The 23,492-nt window shown below is 35.5% G+C and overlaps 1 protein-coding gene across 4 annotated transcripts in view; it reads left to right on the plus strand.

The window, feature by feature from the left end:
• The first annotated feature begins 5,068 nt into the window (after positions 1-5,068).
• The window catches only part of CHM (CHM Rab escort protein), a 211,303-nt gene continuing 192,879 nt past the window's right edge, over positions 5,069-23,492 (plus strand). For all 4 annotated transcript variants that reach the window (XM_027608506.2, XM_027608507.2, XM_027608508.2 and 1 more), the window contains exon 1: positions 5,069-5,133. In XM_027608506.2, coding sequence (XP_027464307.1) covers positions 5,085-5,133 — 49 coding nt within the window. In that variant the 5' untranslated portion in view covers positions 5,069-5,084. The remainder of the gene's footprint in view (positions 5,134-23,492) is intronic.

The following is a 23,492-nucleotide window of genomic DNA, read 5'->3' on the forward strand; positions in this document are numbered from 1 at the left end:
CTATAGTGCCTAAGTAAAGGATGTTCATTGCAGTACCATTTGTAGTAGCAAAAGTCTAGAAAAGAACTAAATACCCATCAATAGAAGAATATTAAATAAATCATGGTCTATTCATATAATGGAATTATAGATAAGTATTAAAAATGAGGTGTCTCAACACGTTCTGAGAACCCAAGATCTCCTAAATATAATAAGTAAAATATACAGGTGTAAGGTGAGGAATAATGTTTATAGCATGCTACCATTTGTGTCAAAAAAGAAATAAAGGGATTACTGCTTCCCTTACACACACACACACACACACACACACACACACACACATGCATACACATACACAATCTCTAGCAGGATTCACAAGAAATGGATAATATCTCTGGGGAGGACAACCTGGGGGCGGGGCTAGGAGGGTATGGAGACTTCTCAGTCTTACGAGTTTTTGTATGATCTTTTGCTAGTTGGATTGTTTATTAACCACATGTGTATTGTTCAATTATAAACACAAAACCAGCTGATGAAATAAGTTTACTGGGCAATCAACTCATTTTATTCTCATTTAAAATAGTACTCATGTGTGGTTTCCTGAAGACTTCCTGTACCTTATTATTTACCAATTCATTCAACAGATTTAAAAAATCACTTATTTTTGACAAATAAAAATTGTATATATTTAAGGTGTATGATGTAATGTTTTGATATATATGATGTGAAATGATTAGCACAATCAAACTGATTAACATATCCATCACCTCCCATAGTTACCTTTTTTTGTGGTAAGAACACTTGAAATCTATAATCTTAGTAAATTTCAAGTATACATTTTTGACTATAGTCACCATACTGCACATTAGGTCTCCAGAATTTATTCATGTTACAACAGAAATTTCGTACCCTTTGATCAATATGTTCCCCTTTCCTCTACCCCCAGCCTCTCTCTGGTAACCATCATTCTACTCTCTGTTACTGTGAGTTTGACTTAAAAATACATATTTTTTAGATTCCACATATAAATGAGATCATGCGATATTTGTCTGTGTCTGGCTTATTTCACTTTAGCATAATGTTCTCTAGATTCATCCATGTCATTACAAGTGGCAGAATTTCTTTCTTTTTAAGGGCTGAATAGTATTCCTTTATATAAGTTATATATATATATATATATGGATATATATATATCATTCATCTGTTGATGAACACTTAAGTTGTTCCCATATCTTGGCTACTGTGAATAATGTTGCAATGAACATGGGAGTGCAGATATCTTTCTGAGATAGTATTTTATTTGCTTTGGATATATACACAGAAGTGGGATTTCAGCAGATATTTTTGAGTGCCTATTATGTGCTAGGCACTGAGTGATGTATTAGAAATATCATGGTGAACAATATAGGCACAGTCCTTGCCTTTGTGTAACTTACATCCTAGGAGGATAACAAATATGAAATAAGAAATTGCATAAGCAATTTGATATTTCCAATCATGAAAAGTTCAACAAAGGAGTATAGGAGACTTAAGGCAGACTGAGGACTAGATGAAGACTCGCCAGAGAAAATGATGTTTTGAATGAACTGCAAAATGAGTAGGATTAAAGTAGAAGAAAGGGAGAAGGACAAAAGTGCACCTCAGGCACATGGAAGAATATGAATGAAGGCCCTGAAGCAGGAAGGAGCATGGGGTATCAGACAAAATGGAGAGACAATATGGCTGGAGCTTAGGAAGACAAGGGTGAGAGGTATATGAGCCTAGAAAGTTCAGCAGGGACTTTTAGACCATGTTTAAAATTTTGGAGTGTATTTTTAGAGCAAGGGAAATCATGCAAGTTTTAGGGAGGGGAGGACATAATTAGATTTGAAATTTTTAAAAAAGATTTTATTTTTAAGTAATCTCTACATTCAATGCGGGGCTTGAACTCACAACCCTGAGACCAAGAGTCACATGCTCCACCAACTGAGCCAGCCAGGCACCCCTATATTTGAATTTTTAAAAGTTTACCTGCAGTGTAGACAGTGGACTGAAGGGAAGCAAGAATAAATGAGGGGTCCAGCTGGGACCTATTGTAGTAGTCCAGGTAAGAGATTATATGGGCAGTCCAGATTGTGAGGTGGGTATGTTTCCAATATAACTTTGAGACAGATCTGGCAAGATTTGCTGATGAAATTGGCTTAAGAGTGAAAGAGAATGATATATCAAGGACGATTCTTAAGGTTTTTGACTTCAGTAACTGATTAGAAGGTGGTACCATTTCTAAGGTAGGGAACACTGGATGAAGAGGTTTGGGAGTGGGGCCGAAATGTTCAGGAGTTTGGTACTGGACATGTTCAGAAGAGATGTTGAGTAAGGGCTTGGATATCTGGATCTGGAGCTCAAAGGAAAGCCCAGGGATAGAGACCGTTAAATAACTGGTTTGTAAAAAGATGACACATCAGATCCCACAGTTACGTAAGCTTCTGAATACAAGGTAAATGTTCAGGGAATCATGGTTTTTCAACTCAGGAAACCATTAAGTACAAAATTAGGATCTCAGTGATTTAACAGGGTAAGTCAATTTGTATCCGTCATCTCATTGTACTGTGACTTATCCAAATAAAATATTTCAGTTCTCAAAAACAGATGTCCTTAGAATAATAGAATGGACAGCAATTAAGCTGCTTTGCTTCATGCTATTTTAATGGCATTATCAACCCCTATATTCATCTTTACTTTGCAGAAGATCTATAAAAATACATTTGACAGAAAAGGTATTTTGAGCATTTTCTCCATGCAGAGGCTTTAATTTTTTCTAACATAATCATATTTTTCATACTCAGAGAGGGTGTGATAGAGGACAGCTAAAACACAGGGTGGCAATTTTATCTTTCTGAGGGTCCTGCTTTCTAGCTTCAGAATAAAAGGAATTTCCTATTTGGGGCAAAACATATTGGAAAATTAGCACAGCAGAGTAATATTACTTGTTTATTTTGTTTTATACCCCACTAGCTGTAAACTTCATGAAGTCAGGGGTTTTTGTCTGTTTTACTCGTTGCTGTAATTCCAGCATTTAAATCAGTGCCTTGCACATGGTAGGTATTCAATAAATATTTAAGGAAAATTGAATGAAATAATAAGTTGTGTCTTCATATTGTGTCTATTTGTTAGAAAATTTCTGAGTCCATAGAAAGTTAGATATACTCATATTGAAAAAGATATGTATATACACACATATACACATATCGCCAAAGTAAGATAGAGATACCTTAATTTATCATGTTTTTAACCACCCATCCATAGCTTCTGTTAGAGATTTTGAAGTTCCCTGTGTTTACTTTGGGAAACCTATTAATTTTCATTTCCACTGGTGGTATTAAGAGTCTCATGGATAAGATCTATTTCACTTCTGATAGTACTCAAAACTTTCTTTCCATATCAAGGCAAATGGCAGAGTGATTTACTGAACAATACATTACATTTCTTAGAGGAGTATCTTACACAAAATATTCATCAAAGGACTATATCACAAGAGAATTGTTCAATACATCCAGATAGTCCATAAAAGAAATTAATGAAACATGTAAAATATTGCTAAAGATTATGGCAAAAGGCAGCAAAACAAAACAAAACCCAAACCCGGTAAAATACAATTTTAAAGAATTTTCATGGAACCTTAACAAAGTAACAAACATGTATTGAGCATCTTCAATATATAAGAAACATGATAGTTGTGGGCAGATATAAAGATGAAGACTTAGTCCCTGTATTCATAGTACTTACCATCTATTAGGGGAGTCAGAACTGAGCTCAGTTCAGCAAACACTGACTGGCATTCCTATTAAGCAACAGGCTCATATTAGATGCAGGGGGTAAAAAGATAAGTAAGGCCCTGTCCCTGTCATAGAGGGACTTAAAATTTAGGTTGTTATATATCTAGGTGTATATTTTTGTATGTGTGGGGCTGTGTTAACTGTATAGGAACCAACATAATGCAAATAATTTCAGTGCAATATGGGAGGCTATGACAGGGTGTTAGCACTACATAGGGAAATTTAACCCAATATAGTGAGGAGATAAAAGGAGGAGGTGGTAGAACCTGAACTGAATATTAAGGATATGTTAGCTGGAGTATGGGAATATCATTCCATGCTAAAGGAAAAACAGTGTGACTGGGAAACCACAAACAGTTCAGCGGACAGGTGGTGTAAGGGAAGGTCAACTACTGGCACTTTCTCTTTTGGAATTATTTCTCTCCTTAATTATTTTGAAACTCTTGTAAAATAACTAAAATAACTACAATGAACCCTAAAACCCCTCATCAAATACAATCACTTTAATATAAAGGCCATTTTACCTTGATCATTTCTGCAAAAGTTTATCAGAAGAATCTTGTATGGACTCCTTGTATACGTATAAAAAACCAGATTCAGAACCAATAAACGCTTATCAAGCAACTACTATGCTTTCATATCTTTTTTCCCTCCTGTAAAGCAAAGCCAATTTTGTAAAAATATACTGCCGGGTGGCTGCGTGGACTAACTAGAACAAATACAGACGCAATTTAGGTTTCATTGTGGCGAAACTAAGGAGAGAGGTTTTTCGTGGGTTTTCATTGGGGAGATAATGGAGACGAAAAAGATACAGGATATAGTTTGAAAGAATTGGTGCGAAAAATGATGCTTCGGGGGGCCAAAACGAAAGTGCACACACACTGGGGGAAACAAGTTACCAGGCTGGAATGAAAATTTCCTTTGTTCACAGACCAATCCCCTTTCAATTTCATTCCGCCCTTCATCTATCCCAACAATTCTTGCTTCATCATTGTCAAGGGGTACCCAGGTTTTCCCATTCAACCTAGCTAGCAGAGCAAAAATCTCCATCTCATTACTACCCCAAACCTCCAGGCTAAACGCGCTACTGCACTCAGCCTGGAAAATAAACTGAGCTTTTAACATTCGCGTAAACATTTCAAATAAAATGCTGTAGCCGCCTACCTGGACCGGCCACCAAGAACTACAATATCCAGAATGCACTGTTTTTCCTTCCGCCTTCTACCAGGGCAACGCCTGACTAGATCTCATTTCCACAAGCAATAGTCACATGACACATTTCCTTTCAAGATGGCGGATACTCTCCCTTCGGAGTTTGATGTGATCGTAATAGGGACGGGTATGTGTGGCTCTGGTACTCCCCGAACAAAGTGTAGGAAATCTATCTCGTTCTTACCTTCTCTGTCAGTGGTGAGGGTTGGCGAGAAATGCCGGGGGTTGAGGATGGGAGGTAGGACGGGAAGGAAGTGAGGTAGTGTGGAGTCAGCGCGGGACTTGGCGGCTCCAGGGAGGGGCTTGGACTCACGGTACTTAGCGCCATTTGAGTAGGGGGCGATCTGGTCGATGCCGATTGCTGAGGTTGGTTGCTGCGGGTGATTCTGTAATTTCCTTAGAGGGAGGTCGGTTTGTAGTGTCATGAGAATGGAGGGTCGGGATTTTATCGAAGGAAACGCCTTTGGCATGACATGATTCCTTCCTTGTTGATTTCAAGGTGATATTCCCCATCATTGTCTCGCCCTTTCGTAGAAATTTTACATATATTTATGTAGTCCTAGGGTGTAGTGCAGCTCGGATACAGTTTAGTCTTCAGGTTTTCGAGAAAGGTGCTCAGTTGTTGCCCGTGTGCGTATTAATTTACTAGGACAGGACACGGATTCTTTTCTATTGTGTTGACAAGCCTAGGGAATTGTATTTTGTTGAGGTAGCCATTCCTGCTTTATGATGCTGAAAGATAGCGTTTTGCTTTCTGTCACCCACCTATCAACTCACAACTAAATGAGCTGAGAAGAAGCTTCTGTGAATTCCATTTCAGGTGTGTGACCTTATCTTCCCCTCGTTTACCCATCATTTATTCTCCATGTTTTGGATGGAGTCAGAACCCTGCAATTTCTAGTTGACAAATTCAACGTACGGCACGTGGCAGAAGACATTTGGCAGCAGTTGGTATTTTGTTTTTCTTAATAGTGTAAAGGGCGGATTTTAGAAGGCGTGAAGTAGGTTGTTGAGTGGGGCTTTCTCCTGTTTGCAGAATGTGGTAGGTCGGAGAAGCTCTGGTGGATGAGAACCTGTCCATTGTGTTAACGAATGGAGTTTGTTGTCTTCTCAAACAGTGGGGGCATCCATGTTTCCAGGGCGGGAGTAAAAATAATAGCTACCTGGTTTTGAATGCTTATTATTTGCTAATTGATGTGCTAAGCACTTTAGAAGCTGTTTGTAATCCTCACAACAACCTCCTTAGAGTAGGTATTCTCTACACTTTGCAGACGAGGAAAAGGGGCCTTAGGTTGCTGTGTACTCAAGATCACACAGCTGGTAGATTTCCAAAGGCCCATTCCATCTCAGAAGGAGAATCAGTGCTTCAGACCTTAAGAGTTAACCCATATTAGTAGAAATAATTGAGAAAGGTTGTTTCTAGACCTTGCTTGGCCTTTAAATAGCTGTTTGAATTGCTAGGGCACTTAATCTCTCTGAGCCTCAGTCTTCTTGTTTTTAAACACAGAAAGGGTAAACTAGTCTTTCAGGTATTGTCTAACCAAAAATTCTCTTATTCTAGTTGCACCTGGGTAAGTGGTCTCAGGACAACAAGGACATGTTTATTGCCATTCTGAAAACTGCATGACTGCAGATAACTTGGCTGCAGCTGCTGTGAACAAATGTTGGATGTTTTCTCCAGTCTATCCTAAAATGGAGAACAACATCCATTTTTGAATAGTTGTTATACCATACTTGGATTCTATATTATTGCCTTTCTTTTTTGTTAGCTAGGAACTTGGGGTGTTTTTAAAATTTTTTGAATTATTATAAGATTTTTCTTACCTGGATTCAAATTTTAATTGGTAAGAGTGCTAATTCCTGTTATTAAATGCCGTTAATTCTTAAATAGTTGCTTTCTGGTTCAGATATAATATGGACTATATTCATCCTGTTAGAGTCCGTTATGGTAGAGGTAAGAAGATACTGTGAGTGATACAGAAAATTGCATTAGGTGGCATCTGGTGTTTTTAGAAAAAGATTCATTTTAGACTTATTCCAATGAGGGTAGTAGTATTTCTCAAAGTATGGGAAGAAATTATTTGAAGTTAATCGTAAGTTATGTTTTTCATATCACTTAATGGTGAACATACTCTGAGTTTATCAAGCACGTTGCATAAATTTATGTTATGAAGCTTCGTTTTTAGGTATGTTAAAATGGAAAAATTGGTGGGGCACCTGGGTGGCTCAGTTGGTTAAGCGACTGCCTTCAGCTCAGGTCATGATCCCAGGGTCCTGGGATCAAGTCCCACATCAGGCTCCCTGCTCAGCGGGGAGCCTGCTTCTCCCTTTGACCCTCTCCCCTCTTGTGCTGTTTCTCTCTCTCTCTCTCAAATAAATAAATAAAATCTTTAAAAAAAATAAATATATAAAATGGAAAAATTGGATAAGTCATTTCCCAAATGATTCTAATAATTCCAGTCATTACTTAATTGGAATTATTAATGTGTTTGGAATATTTTTCTTCTGAAATAGTTTGCTGAAAGTAGCCTTAAAAATGTTTGCATTAGGGGCACCTAGATGGCTCAGTCGGTTAAGCATCTAACTCTTGATCTCAGCTCAGGTCTTGATCTCAGGGTCATTGAGTTCAAGCCCCACAGTTGGGCTCCACATTGGGCATGGAGCCTACTTAAAAATATATGTATATATATGTTCGCATTACTAAATACTGGCTTGAGTAAATCTTAGGAAAAGCAGCATTTCTTAGATTCAGTTTTACTGACAAAAGCGGAATTAATCATGCATGTATCACAAACAAGAAATAAGCTATGAAATGTAATTTTTCTTTTAGTAGATTTAGCTCTATTTCAAAAGACAATTGCTTCAAGTAAAAACATCTGTAGATAATATTTAAATCCCTTTGTCCTTGATTAATTAGTCTTTTTTTTTTTACTTTTCATATCATAAGATTTTCCTTAGGGTCATGTTTTGAAGAGATTATGGGAAGATAAAGTTTGGTATGTATTTTCTTAGTTATTCCATTTCTTTCTGATTACAAAATAGAGGAAATATCTGTCAAACACCCAAAGGCAGAGGGATAAAATCAACTATTTGAGCTGTGAAAAATATAGAAGAAAATGGAATAAGGAAGGGGGGCCATCTGGAGTCTTAAAGGGGAGGACAAAACTGGATGTAAGTGATGTTCTAGGAAGTGGCTTTCAGTTTGGGTACACAGTTGTAATTTTCAAGATATTTTGCCATTTAAAAAGACATTGGAATGATGGGTTGTAGAGAAGTATCATTGGTTTCAGGACAAAAATAGTCCCGATAACATAACACCTCATTGGAGGTGACATCTGTGTAATCTGCATCAGAGACAACAGTTCAACAGAAGAGCGGGCAAGATGGAAATTAGGAGAGCTGTGATAACATTGGCATGCTTCTTACATAGTGGAATCCTTTAGGCCCTCACTTAGAGCATATTCGTATTTTAGAAATAATTCCAGTGTGCTCAGAGCATATTAGAAACATCCTTAACTTCTGTAAAAGCTGTGTTTGGGGGATGTCATTAGATATAAGTGATAGTTCATATCCTAATGGGAAAGGGAAGAGACAAACACCCTAAAGTGCAAGCCTATGTCAGACAGTAAAATGGCCTGGGACCGGTTTGTATAGTGACAAATTTTTCAGAGTATTCAACCCACATTTACTGAGAACCTAGTCCCTGCCTTTGTGAAGTTTACTGTGTTGCCTGTTTTCAGAGACTGGGGTTCCTGATAGTCACATCCACAGAACTGTTCTTAAGCCAACGTGGGCTTTTCGTTGCATCCTTCTTGCTTTCTGAAGACCACATAAGGATTCAGTCTGCATTCCTTTCCTTTCTGAAGTACACCACACAATTATATTTTGGGGGTTCTTTCCCTAAGATGGGCTATGGAGTGGGCTAGCTTAAAATTTTTCCTGCAGAGGATAAACACATAGATCCTTTTTGATTTAAAAGTTTTATTGCTAAAGATTATGGAGAAAGAAATGAGGTAACCAAAATAACAAACATGGGAGATGCTCCTAAATTGTGACTACTTTCCTAGATAGTGCTCGACATAGTACAGTAACAGATGTGGCAGAATGGTGTAATGGGAATCACTTGACCCTTCTACTGGGTGACTTTGGGCAAATTGCATCACCTCTTGGGAAGCCAGGTTGTTCATCTGTAAAGTGGGAGATTTGAATTAGGTGACCTATCTACCAGCTGACCGTTGTGTCTGCGTAAGTATGACCCTGGGTCTTTGAAAAGGCTAAATTCTGTATAGTCCTTTTAAGGAGTCAGGTCAGTGTTTAATATACTTGGGAAATTTGGGTATCAAAATGGCTCAGAAAGATTTTCTTGCAAACAGTAAGCTGCCTGTATCAGGAAGGTCATGGAGGTAGCATGCTTCCATTCTTGGATGTTGTTTGAGAATCATAATGTCAGCTTTGGCTGGCAGCTCATTGACTATAATGCTTATGATGGTGGTGGTATAACTTCACTTCTCTAAACGTTGGGGAATAGTAGTACTGTGGGAGGTTTTGTGAAAACATATTTACCAAATACTATATCTTAATTTACTCTTCTCCCAGGATGTCTGTGTATGTTTCTAACATGACAGGATGCCCATATTTCCTCTGTCTGTATTTCCAAACATACATACACCTATTGTCCAGAGTTGAGTTATGATTTTTTTCTGTGGCAAGATGCCACCTATTTGTGGGTCATGAAATCAATTCTAGCATTAAAAAAAAGAGGTAGAGTAGAATATATCAGAATACATTACATGTAGTAAGGATGAATATAGTTTTATGAAACAAATATTTCATGTGTGCGTAATAGATCACTCTGTAAAATATATCCATATATATGTAGATATTTTTGGGGGGTTGTCGGGCAAAAAGTCTTTAAAGTCTAGAGAATATTAACTGAATAACAATGAATAATAATGAATATGATATTTCAAAACTCTTTAGTTTTACAAATGCTATACCATTCATATATTTTATTTACTTTGACATGTATGTATCTCATTTGAGCAGTGTAGTGATACTGTAGTGATTGACAATGTGGTTCTGAAATGAGACAGATTGGGTTTGAATCAGCTGTGTCTCTTGTACCACCTTACACATGTCCCTTAATGTCTAAGTTTCAGTTTTTTCATTTCTATATGAGAATAAATCTCACAGAACTGTGTTGAGAATTCAATGAAATAATTCCTGTAAGATGCTTAGTTAGTTCTCAGAAAATGTAGTTGATTTTTATGCCCCATAATGCCATTCCCAGGTGCTTTTATCATCACTGTTGCTGCTTGAATGCTTCCCAGGAAGGGCTTTCCATGGAAAGCAACAGAAAGATTCAGGTGTCTGAGTCATCTTCCTCCTCTTCCCATTGGCTGGTTGGTAGGAAAGACCTTTGTATGTCTATTACCACTATTTCTAACAGATTTCTTATCTTGTGGGTTTACAGGTTTTCTGTTTTTTCTTTTTTTCTCTTTCATTCATCAGCTTGAATTATTTGTCATTTTGTTTTGTCTAAAGATTTGGAACAGATTTATCTTATTTGGGGCATAGTATGAAACTCTTCGTCAGTGTAAGAATGCTGAAGGAGCTAAAGAAAGCCCACATATTTTCCTGTTCCGAAAAATGGTTTGTAATTCTTCAGGCATTTATTGATGGAAAAGTATGTCTGTTTTGCTCTCAGGAGCTAGGAAAGTAAAGGGAGTTATCCAACTCTGGAGAAGACTCTGGGAGAGACTTACCCTTCCCTGTAAATCATAAGTTTGAGCCAATTCCTCAGAGCTACATCTGTTACCAGAGCTCCCTCTGCAGCATCATTTTCATCTCCCATGCCTCATGGCATTTTCTCTAGTGATCTCATGATGTTTTGGATAACTCAGTCTACAGCAATTAAAATCAAATACGGCTGCTCACCATCATATTCTCATGTTTAACATAAAATCCCAATGCACAGAAATAATTATAATTCCATATAATTGACCTGTTACTCATGCTAAGTCACCTGCTATTCAGTTTCTTTTTTTTTTTTTAAAGGCTGATGATAATAATGGTCTATATGAAGGATTTCTTTTTTTTTTTTTAAGGATTTTATTTATTTGACAAACAGAGACACAGTGAGAGAGGGAACACAAGCAGGGGCAGTGGGAGAGGGAGAAGCAGACTTCCCGCCAAGCAGGGAGCCCGATGTGGGACTCGATCCCAGGACCCCGGGATCATGACCTGAGCCAAAGGCAGACGCTTAACGACTGAGCCACCCTGGCGCCCTGCTATTCAGTTTCAATGCAATCTTTTAACTGAAATGTTAGGTTCTGCCTGATATCTATATAAATGGTTTTAAAAGTAAAATAGACTAAAAGTCTCCATCAGTTTGTATTCATATATATATATATATGAAATGCTAGAGAGATTGGAAACATTTTGAGGATATTCAGTTGTAGCCAACAAAATAGGGATACTTTGAAAGGTTCATTTATTGTCTTTTTGCTTTTCTAATAATCTTATTAAAGGGCAGTGTAAGAGGAGATGATGATTTATCACAGATAGTGATTTTCCAAAGCATGACTATGAGAGCCATCATGTTATCATATTAAGGCTATTTAAAAAATAGTTTGCAAATAAGAGATGCAGGGGCAAAAGAGAGAGACAGACAGAGAGACAGACCAAGGGGCAGCCAGGCCATTGTGGTGCTTAGTGTAAGTATTTCATCTCATATTGGATTTTACCAAGAGTTTAAGTCATACTACTTGACTGATTTGGTTTATATCACATTTAGAATAGTACCAACATCTACTTTTTTTTCCCCTGAGTAGTATTCTAACATATCTTTCTTGTCCAGCCTTGTGTTCACATTGAGTTGCAATGGCGATTAATTAATGGAGTTTTATCATTGTATATTGCTTTGAAATGTTTGGATCATATATCTGTGATCCAAATTTGCACAATTTGTTAAACTACTTTTCTATATATGAGTTTAAAATAATTATTATGGGGGTGCCTGGGTGACTCAGTCGGTAAAGCGTCTGCCTTCGGCTCAGGTCATGATCCCAGGGTCCTGGGATTGAGCCCCCTGCCGGGCTCCCTGATCAGTGTGGAGCCTGCTTCTCCCTCTCCTCCCGGCTTATGCTCTCTTGCTATCTCTGTCACTGTCTCTCTTTCTCAAATAAGTAAATTAAAGTTATTATGGAAAATTTACACAGGCTAAAGTGTAGAGAAACAGGTTTTACATACAGATAAAAGGCATATTAGGAAGATGCTGAGTTGTGACTTCTTTTTCAAATAAAAAATTTTGAGTGTAGTTGACACAGTTACATTAGTTTCAGATGCACAACTTCGTGATTTGACAAGGTTATAGATTATGTTCACAAGTGTAGCTACTATCTGTCCCATTACATTGCTATTGCAATATCATTGACTGTATTTGTTATGCTCTGCCTTTCATTCCCATGACTTACTGAGTTGTGAGTTCTAATCCTTATTTTTCTATGAACTGTGTTACTTTGGCATGAGCTATATAAGCCAAATCGATCACAGAGAATTAGTTTTAGTACCTACAACACACTGTTGAACAAATATATGAGAAATATTTACTATATGTGAGTACTGTTGTAAGCTCTTAAAATGCATTATTTAATCTGATTCTCACAATAACCCTGTCTGTGGTACATTAGTTAACTCCATTTTACAAATATATAAGCTAAGACTTAGTTAAGTTTGACCTAAGTCCAACTATTTAGAGTTGTTCTAGCTAAAACTGAGTTATTAGAATGAGCTTGTGGGATTCTTCCAAGTGAAAAAATGTCTTATACTGTCTATTATTTTAATGTGTCCTAGCTTTTGGTTGGCAATTGCTTTCATTTTTGGGAGTCACCATTGTTGACATTAAAATCCAGATGCCAACAAGTCTTGTAGTGTTAACTCATCATTTACAACATCATGACATCTGTGTTAGCTTGCAAACCTTCTAATGAAGGTGAACTACATGACCTGGTTGTGTTTATCATTTAAAACTGAAAATAAAAATCACAGCCACTAAAGTAATGGTAAAAATGGGATCAGAGAATACAGTCACATTTCAGGAGATAATCTGTTTTTCCCAGGAATTAATTATTCATTGATTTCAAGATACTTCAAGATACATAGTTTCCCACTGAAATAAAATCATTGTTAAAATAACATATAGGCTGCTTGTGCATGTGCTGGAGTTTGCCATTTTAGGTTTTTTTGTTTTTTTGTTTTCTTCTCTTGCAATTTAAAATTTCAAGATCAAGTATTGGACTCATTGTCCTGTTTATGAAGCTTGTCTTTTTTTGGTTGACTATTCTTTTGGTTCCTACAATTTTCAGTATTTGTCAGCACTTACAATGGATGCATCTTAATTGACAGAATGAATCTGGTAATATCTTTTTCCTCCAAGGGCTGTGTTATTAACCTAATAACACTTTTATGTAGGTACTTCCAGATGTTTTCTCACTGTGTGCATATAGATATGTCTACTTTTCTGTTTTTACAAGTTTATCATAGATGCTGTTTTGAAACCTATTTTTCACCTCACAGTATGTCATGAACATCATTCCATGTCAACCAAATATTCTTTCCAGTGTCCTTCCTAAAAAGTTTTTATTTGGAGATAATTGTAGACTCACATGCAGTTGTAAAAAATAATATGGGAAGTGTATACACTTCACCCAGTTTCCCCAATGGCGAGTAACATCCTAGATAACTGTAGCATAACCAGGAAATTGACCTTACCCAATCACCTTATTCAGATTTCACCAGGTTTACATATACTTGTGTTACTTTTGTTAACTGCCTTTGGATATAATAGATAGCTTTCCCTTCCAAGATTAAGTAAATATTAACTCTTAGTTTATTTTTTAATATTTTATTTTTTACATTTAAATTTTAATTCACTTGAAATTTATTTTGATTTAATGTATGAGGGTTTTTTCCATTTAAATCACCATCCAGTTATTCTAACACCATTGATCTAATAATCTGTTCTTCATTGAGTTGAAATTAAAATTTTTTTTACTATATGATCAATTTTTGGACTTTCTGACAATAATCTGAGTGTCTCAGTGTAGTCTTTTTCAAAGTGGGAACTATAAAATAGGAATAGACTAGGTCATCTGATCTATAGAGAAATAACTTCTTTGAAATCTCAAAAAACAAAAGGTAGAATTTGAGTATATAAAAATTATAGCATCTACTCTGAAAAATAGAAAACCAAAAGAAATATTTGCAACTCATAACAGGACTAATTATAGAAAATGAGTACCTCCAAATTTATGTGAAAAATATCAAGATCTCTTTAGACAAATGGGCAGAGAATGTAAAGAGAAGATAGAAATGGTCAACAGACTGCTGGGAAAATATTTTTTCTTAATAAGTTGAATGTAAAATAACCTAATTAAAAACATTAAAAGAGTAAGAACTAATTTGTTGATGAAGTTGTCAATTAATATGATATTATAAATTGAGATAACACTTGAGCAAAGTAATTTGACAGTTTGTACTAAGAATTTTAAATGTTTATTCTTTTAGACTCAGTAACTCCGGATCTGAGAATTTATTTTGAGAAAATCAGTAGATTTAAAAGCTACCAGAGTGACATCTATTTTAAAGCTGCTTATCATAGTTAAATTTGAAATTAATATAAATATATTTAAAGTGCTCTGAAAGCACACAGGAGGCCAGTTAACTGGTGGAGTAGGCAGTCTTACAGTGTGGCCTGGGATCTGGTCCACAGATTTCATTTATATTATAAAATAACATATGTACAAATGAAATATGTGTATTATATGTGTGTACATTTATTTCAGTGAACAATAATAAAGTGAATGGTGTGTATGTAGGACCCAGTTAAAGAAAAAGAGCATTACCAGAACTTTAGAAGCTCCTTTTGTGCATCACTATCATCTGTCTTCCCTTCCTTTCCCATAGATGTAATGATTATGGTAAATTGTATTGTTCCCTTATATTTTTTAAAGTGTCTTTATTACATGTGTATGCATCTCTAAAAAATACATTGTTTTACCTGTTTTTGATCGTTCTCTAACTTCTGGAATTCTATTGTATGCTTTTTGTGTCTTTTGTTGACCAGTTTTATGCTTGTGAGATTTGTCTGTACAGATGAATACAGATGTAATCCCCCCTCTCTGCACACTCACATGTACACACACACTGCTATTGTGTTGTATACTAGGTTTTCAAATCTTCAGCTTCAGTAGGTTATGCCTATTTACCAAGGTAATTGTATTTATATGCCCTTTGGTTTACAGCTTTTCAAGCCTCTCCCCCACCCCAGGAAATTTGTAATGTCATAAATACATTCATGACAAAATAAGATCATCTGTACATACCATTCTACAACTTTTTCAGTCAGTAATACCTTTCTATCCATTCCAGTTCATTTTTATCTCCAGTACACAGACCATATTTAACTTTCTACAAACACCCACCCTAAAATACTCTTTATAGCTGATATAATATGACAAATTTGTATCCAATTCAGTATTATGCACTGCTGGTTGTTAATGTCCTGTAAGTCTGTTTTATCTTAGTATAGTTCTTTTTTTTTTTAAATGATGACTGAAATGTTGAGACTGGGCCAGTGATCCTACAGAATGTTCTGCCTTTTGGATTTGGCTGCTTTCTTCCTTGTGGTATCAGTTACTTTATTACTCTAGCCTATGTTTTTCCTGTAAACTGAGAGTTTATATCTAAAGGCTTGACGGATTCAAGGTTAAAATTTTTGTCTAGAATTTATCTTTAGTGATTGGATGCCATGTTGGATTATGCCAGAACACACATCATATCCGGTTGATCCACCATGAGTGTTGCTAAGATTAACCCTAGATTAGAATGATGACAATCTGATGCTTCTGTTGTATGGATATGTTTCCCCTGTGTATTGAAGATAATCTGCGTATTGCTAATTTGGCACTGTACAAATACTCAGTTTGATACCAACTATTCACATAATTGTTTTAACATCAGTAGGTAATTCTTGTAGAAATTTGTATTCTCATTAGGAGTTGCAAAAAATGATGCTTTTTCTTTGATTCCTTCTACACTTAGTAGCTGCTACTGAATGCCAGTTAATTCACAAAAGGGAACATACCTTTCTAACATTACTGGTATCTACCAGTTAAAGTACTCATTTCTGAGAATCAAGTAATTCAGAAAATGGAATTGTAAGGTTGCTTGGTGGGGATGGACAAGGAGATTTAGATGTCATGAAAAAGTATAGTACTTAAGAGCACAGACTTGAGCCACAGTGGCTAGGTTCCAGTATTAACTCACCATTTACTGGGTAAATGACTTTGGACAAATTACTTAACCCCTTTGTGTTTCATTTTCTGCCTTATGTATACATGTGGACAAAGACACAAAAGTAAGGGAAAAATGAAAAAAAATTGTTAGGGATCAGGCTATATGTGATTAAAATATTTTCTTTAGCATTATACCATATTTACAGAGTAAGAGAAAATGAAAAAGGAGCTGTCTTGCTGCATTTTAGGCATTTTTATTAGTTATTTTTTCAATTAAAAATATTTTTAAGTTTTTTTTTAGATTTATTTATTTTAGGGGGGTGGTGAAGGGAAGAAGAAGGGGGGAGGGAGAGAGAGAGAGAGAGTGAGAGTGCACACATGAGCTCCTCTCTGGTAACTATCCCTTTGTTCTCTATAGTTAAGAGTTTGTCTTCTGGTTTGTCTCTGTCTTTTATTTTCTCCTTGCTCATTTGTTTTGTTTCTTAAATTTCACAAATGAGTGAAATCATGTGGTATTTCTCTTTCCCTGACTTTTCTACCTTGCATTATACTCTCTTGCTTCATCCATGTCTTTGCAAATGGCAATATTTCATTCTTATTTGTGGTTGAGTAATATTCCATTGTGTGTATACATATGTATGTATATATGTGTGTGTGTGTGTGTGTGTGCATCATTTGGCTGCTTCCGTATCTTGGCTCCTGTAAATAATGCTGCAATAAGCATAGGGATGCATGTATCCCTTTGAATTGGTGTATTTGTATTTTTTTTGGTAAATACCCAGTAGAGCATTGCTGGATCATAGGGTAATTGTATATTTAACTTTTTGAGGAAACTCCGTACTGTTTTCCGGAGTGGCTGCACCAGTTTGCATTCCCACCAACAATGCAGGCGGGTTTCCCTTTCTCCATATCCTCGCCAACACCTGTTGTTTCTTGTCTTGTTGATTTTAGCCATTCTGAGTTGTGTGAGGTGATACCACATTGTACTTTTGTACTTTTGATTTGCATTTTCCTGATAATAAGTGATGCTGAGCATCTTTTCTTGTGTCCGTTGGCCATTTGTATATCTTCTTTGAAGAAATGTCTGTATGTTTTCTGCCCATTTTCTAATTAGATTATTTGGGTTTTTTGGATGTTGAGTTTTTAGGTTCCTTATATAGTTTGGATACTAACCCTTTATTGGATATGTCATTTGCAGATATCTTCTCCCATTCCATAGGTTGCCTTTTAGTTTTATTGATTGTTTTCTTTGCTGTGCAGAAGCTTTTTATTTTGATGTACACTCAATAGTTTATTTTTGCTTTTGTTTCCCTTGCCTTGGGAGACCTATCTAGAAAAACTTGCTACAGCCGATGTCAAAGAAGTTACTGCCTGCATTCCCCTCTAGGATTTTCATGGTTTCAGGTCTCACATTTAGGTCTTTCATCCATTTTGAATTTACTTGTGTGTATGGGTACAGTGGTCCAGTTTCATTCTTTTGCATGTGGCAGTCCAGTTATCCCAGCACCATTTATTGAAGAGACTGTCTTTTTCCCACTGGATATTCTTTCCTGCTTTGTCAAAGATTAGTTGACCATATAGTTAGGGTTCATTTCTGGGTTCTCTAGTCTGTTCCACTGATCTGTGTGTCTTTATGTGATATTTGTGCCCGTACTATGCTGTTTTGACTACTATAGCTTTGTTATAGAACTTGAAGTCCAGAATTGTGATGCCTCCAGAGTTGCTTTTCTTTTTCAAGGTTGCTTTGGCTATTTGGAGTCTTTTGTGGTTCCATACAAATTTTAGGTTTGTTCTAGCTCTGAAAAATGCTGGTGGTATTTTGAAGAGATTGCATTAAATGTGTAGATTGCTTTGGGTAGTATAGACATTTTAATAATATTTGTTTTTCCAGTCCGTGTGCATGGAATGTCTTCATTTCTTTGTGTTGTCTTGAATTTCTTTCATCAGTGTCTTATAGTTTTCAATAGGTCTTCACTTCTTTGGTTAAATTTATTTCTAGGTATCTTTGACCTGGGAGCAATTGTAAATGGAATTGTTTTCTTAATTTCTCTTTCTCTTTTCTTCATTATTCATATGTAGAAATGTAGCAGATTTTTGTACATTGATTTTATATCTTGTGACTTTACTGAATTTATCAGTTCTTGCAGATTTTTGGTGGAGTCCTTAGGGTTATATATATATATATGTATATATATATATACATGAAACTATATATATATATTTCATGTCATCTGCAGATAGTGAGAGTTTACTTCTTTCTTACCTATTTGGATGCCTTTTTATTTTTGTTGTCTGAGTGCTGTGGCTAGGACTTCCAGTTCTGTGTTAAATACAAGTGGTGAGAGTGGACATCTTTGTCTTCTTCCTGACCTTACTGGAAAAGCTCTTACTTTTTCCCCATTAAGGCTGTTGTTAGCTGTGAGTTTTTCATATATAACCTTTATTATGTTGAGGTATGTTGCTTCTAGACCTACTTTGTTGAGGGTTTTTATCATGAATGGATGTACTTTGTCAAGTGCTTTTTCTGCATCTATTGAAATAATCATGTGGTTTTTATTTCTCTTATTGATGTGATGTATCACATTGATTGATTTGCAGATATTGAACCACACTGGCACCCCAGGAATAAATCTGACTTGATCTTTGATTAATGATTTTTCTAATATATTGTTGAATTTGGTTTAGTAACATTATGTTGAAGATTTTTGCATCTATGTTTATCAGAGATATTGGCCTGTATTTGTTGTTCTTTATCTGGTTTTGTTATCAGGGTAATGTTGGCCTCGTAGAATGAATTTGGGAGTTTTCTTTCCTTTTCTGTTTTTTGGAATAGTTTAAGAAGAATGGGTATTAACTCTTCTTTAAATGTTTGGTAGAATTTGCCTTTGAAGCCATCTGGTCCTGGATTTTTGTTTGTTCGGATTTTTTTTTTTAAAGATTTTATTTACTTATTCATGAGAGACAGAGAGAGAGACAGAGAGAGAGGCAGAGGGAGAAGCAGGCTCGCAAGGAGCAGGGAGCCCGATGTGGGACTCGATCCCAGGACGCTGGGATCATGACCTGAGCCGAAGGCAGACGCTTAACTATCTGAGCCACCCAGGCGCCCTGTTAGAATTTTTTTGACAATTAACTCAATTTCTTTGCTGGTTATTGGTTTTTTCAAATTTTCTATTCCTGTTTCAGTTTTGGTAGTTTATATGTTTCTAGAAATTTATCGCTTTCTTCCATGTTGTTCAATTTGTTGGTATAATACTTTAAAAAATACTATTAAAATATTAATAAAAAGTATTAAATATTATTAAAGTATTAATATTAAAATATATAATATTTTTTTTAAAAGTAGATTTCATGATAAGATTTTAAATAAGGGAAGAAGGTTGTTTCATGATTATAACATTCTTGGAATGAGTATACAGTCTTTCATCTGTTTAGTCTCATAGCTTTATAGGTAATATAAATTTCATTTCTGTGGCACAAAAATAAGATATGTGCTGAACAAAGAAACTTTTTTCTTCACAAGTTAAATATTATTATGTCTGAAGGGAGCTCACCTGGGATAATCTTTGCTGTGAAAAGATCATTTTAGTCACTTAAATTGATAAAACAGAAATATTAGTGTAATGAAAAGTAAGTTAAAATTAATTGTAATGGAATCTGCTTATTTCATTTCCTTATCCCATAAGTCTTCAGCAATATTTACATTACTTAGTAAAACTTTCATTAAGAGAATTTGAGTTGATACATTTTTCTCTATGTAGGTAAAAACAATACTAAATCTCTGCTTTCCAAGAGATTATTTATTTGGTAGAGTCCCCAACTTTCATTAGCTGTCCAAAATTTGGTATTAAGTTTTATTTTTAAAACTTTTTATTATGGAAAATTTCAAACATAAAAAATAGACTAAAATAACCCCCATGTACTAATCTCCCAGTTTCAACAGTTATCCATTTATGGACCATCTTGTGTTCTCTGTACCCCCCATCTTCTCATTTCACTATCCAGCCCTAAATTATTTTTAAGTAAATTCAAGATATCATATTCTATGTGTAAATATTTCAATGTATATGTAAAAGATAAGGCCTCTTTTTTTAAACATAATTTCAGTACCTTTATGCCCTTGTTTGCATCTTCAGTTTTTCCTAAGGCATGTATCCATTGTGTTTCTTTGCTCTAGTGGTCTTTCTAGCTTAATTTTTATTTCTGAAATGATTTTTTCTTTAATTTCTTCTTGAATTATTTCGCTCTTTTCAAATGTTACTATTCTCTAATACTTCTGAGTTTTTCTAATTTTGATTTATGTTCTTTCAGAGCTTCTATTATTTTCTTACATTTCTTTTTTTAGCTTCTATTACCATAGTTAGGTTATAGTTTTTTTTTAAGATTTTTATTTATTTATTTGTCAGAGATAGAGAGCACAAGCGGGGGGGGGGGGGGAGCGGCAGGCAGAGGGAGAAGCAGACTCCCTGCTGAGCAGGGAGCCTGATGCGCGGGACTCAATCCTAGGACCCTGGGATCATGACCTGAGCTGAAGGCAGATGCCTAATCACTGAGCCACCCAGGCGTCCCTATGTTACAGTTTTTATCTAATTTGTGAGCATGTCTTTCTGGCATGCTTTATTTCATTGTCTCTTGGGATATTATTTCACTCCTTTTTCCTGTATTTTTTTTTTTTTACCTGTACATTGCATAGGATTCAACCATGATCTTTTTGTGTTGCTCATTTTTAAGTGGAATTTTTCTATGTGCTTTTAAATGGGGAGTGTGGGTCAGGATAGCTTTTCTAACATCACTGTTCTAGATCTCTCTTTTTTTGTTTTCACAAAGTAATAAAATAAATGTAGCCTGAGATCTGCTGGCTGTGTTATCCTCTCCTAGTTTTGTATGGAGCTTCTCTTTCCTTTGCCCCAATTTTCCTGTCCTGCTGACTTTGGATTAGATTCCCAAGTTACTCCTCAGTTCAGGGATTTATCTATATGGAGAGTTTGCTTCATTAGTTTCCTTAAGTTTATAGGGCCCAACTCCACCTCCCACACATCCCCTCCATTCTAGCACTCCCAGGGGTTCCTTTTCAGGCTCCATAGGTTGGAGCCTGAAAAATTCCTTGCAATTGCTGCTACTGTTCTCAAATGGCCTGCTAAGTTTCCAGTGAATACTTAATAGCAATTTTGGGTTTCTTTGGCTTTCAGGACTGTCACAAATTTGTCTTCCCTTATTTTCTTATGGATTCTTTCTGATAACATGTGGATCTTATAGCTATTGATGATTTGTAATGATCCACTTGTATTTTGGAGTTCATCATATTTTGTCACTTATCTTTGTTATAAATGTTGCCCCTAGGTGTTTGGTTTTGATATTTTGGTTACACTATCTTTATGGGAATCTTGGGGGAGATTCAACAACTTTGCTGCTAATATCATCTTCCTAGAGTTCTGTTTTTATTTTTTAAGTTCAAGTTATTCGCCCAAGAGCAGAGGCCAAGTTGTTGATCACCTTTAACATTCACCTTTGAGGCCGCCTGGGTGGTTCAGTTGGTTAAGCAACTGCCTTCGACTCAGGTCATGATCCTGGAGTCTCAGGATCGAGTCCCGCATCGGGCTCCCTGCTCAGCAGGGAGTCTGCTTCTCCCTCTGACCCTCCCCCCTCTCATGTGCTCTCTCTCTCCATTCTCACTCTCTCAAATAAATAAATAAATAAAATCTTAAAAAAAAAAACATTCACCTTTGAGATCTTGTCACAAAACTTATGGGCCATTTATTTCAAGCCCTTCATTTTATCTATAAGGATATTTATAAGGAAGCTGAATTCCAAAGAGGTTAAATGATTTCCAACTATTTAGTATAAATCTGAAAACAAGAATCCAGTTTTCTGGATGTTCAGTTCAGTACTCTGAATATTGGAACAGTGTTCTTATTGTTTAACACTCAGAGCTATACTATATTGAATTTAAAAAAAATTGGCATAAACTTTGTAAATTAATATTTAATGGATAATATACTTTTGTAAAGTTCTAAAAATTACATAGATATTAATAACTATTTTCTCCCATGAAGAAATCCATATATACTCCATTAGTACTTACTAATATGTTCAGTATTTCATATGAGTCATAGTGAATTAAAATAGTTGTCAATTTAAGAACTATTTTTATCTGTACTTCTTGGTAGTTCCTTGGGCTGCTTCACTGGCACTTTTTTCTCTTTTTCAGGTAACCGCTAAAAAATAAATAAAAGATACAAACTTTTAATTAGAATTTAATAGGAATGAACAAAACTACTTGAACCTGGGTTGAAATTCAATTTCCGTTTAATTATGTGATGTCATTTATTTGAGTGGCTGCTATGTGAGTTAAGCATGTGGTTTTACTTTTGCATTGCTCAGTTTAGTCAGTTATGTACCTAATGTTGTTTGTGCTTTTTTATGACGGTGTGGAAGGTCTGTACATAAGGTTAAGTAGTAAGGAATGTGGCTCTCTAAAAGCTTGTCATGCCCACAGATTTTTCCTTGCCAGTACAGTAGTTCTATATTTTTTCCTAAAAAAAGTTATTCTTTATAAAAAATAGTTATATCAGTAAATTTTCTAGTTCTATGTAATTTTCTTTCCATTCTGGTCTTCACTGGTTATAAATAACGCATGAAATGACTTTCAAGGTAGAAAGCAGGGATCCATTTTGAAATGTTCTATAAAATAAAGAGTGATTTATGGTTTCATATGATTTCGGCTGAAAGCACTTGGGCCTTGCCAGGTCATCAAAGTTCTGTCAGGAGAATCTATTATTTATTGTTCAATATGCTGGGAGTGGTGTAAGTATTTTATTTTATGTTTATCTTATGTAAGTATAGCATCAGGAAAAATCAATTCCAGACACTAATACAATTTTAAGAATAGATCATAGAGAACTAACTTAAATTTTATAGTTGTAAAAGATGAAGTTCAACATTAAGGACTTGGATTAAAAGGGAATTTTGAAAATGAATGAATAATGGTTTTGTTCCTATAAAATATTTTAGATAAGATTCTTGAAAATACTAATTTCATACGTTTGGTTCTGATTTTAGCCTGGCTCCTTCATTTGAGAATGAAACATCTATATCTTATCTAGATAGGTTTTAGAAAATTGCAGAAATTTGGGACTACACATGTTTGTGTATATGATCATATAATGTTCCATAAGCTTTTAATGTATTTTTT

This window comes from Zalophus californianus, chromosome X, assembly GCF_009762305.2.
Source record: "Zalophus californianus isolate mZalCal1 chromosome X, mZalCal1.pri.v2, whole genome shotgun sequence".
NCBI lineage: Eukaryota > Metazoa > Chordata > Mammalia > Carnivora > Otariidae > Zalophus > Zalophus californianus.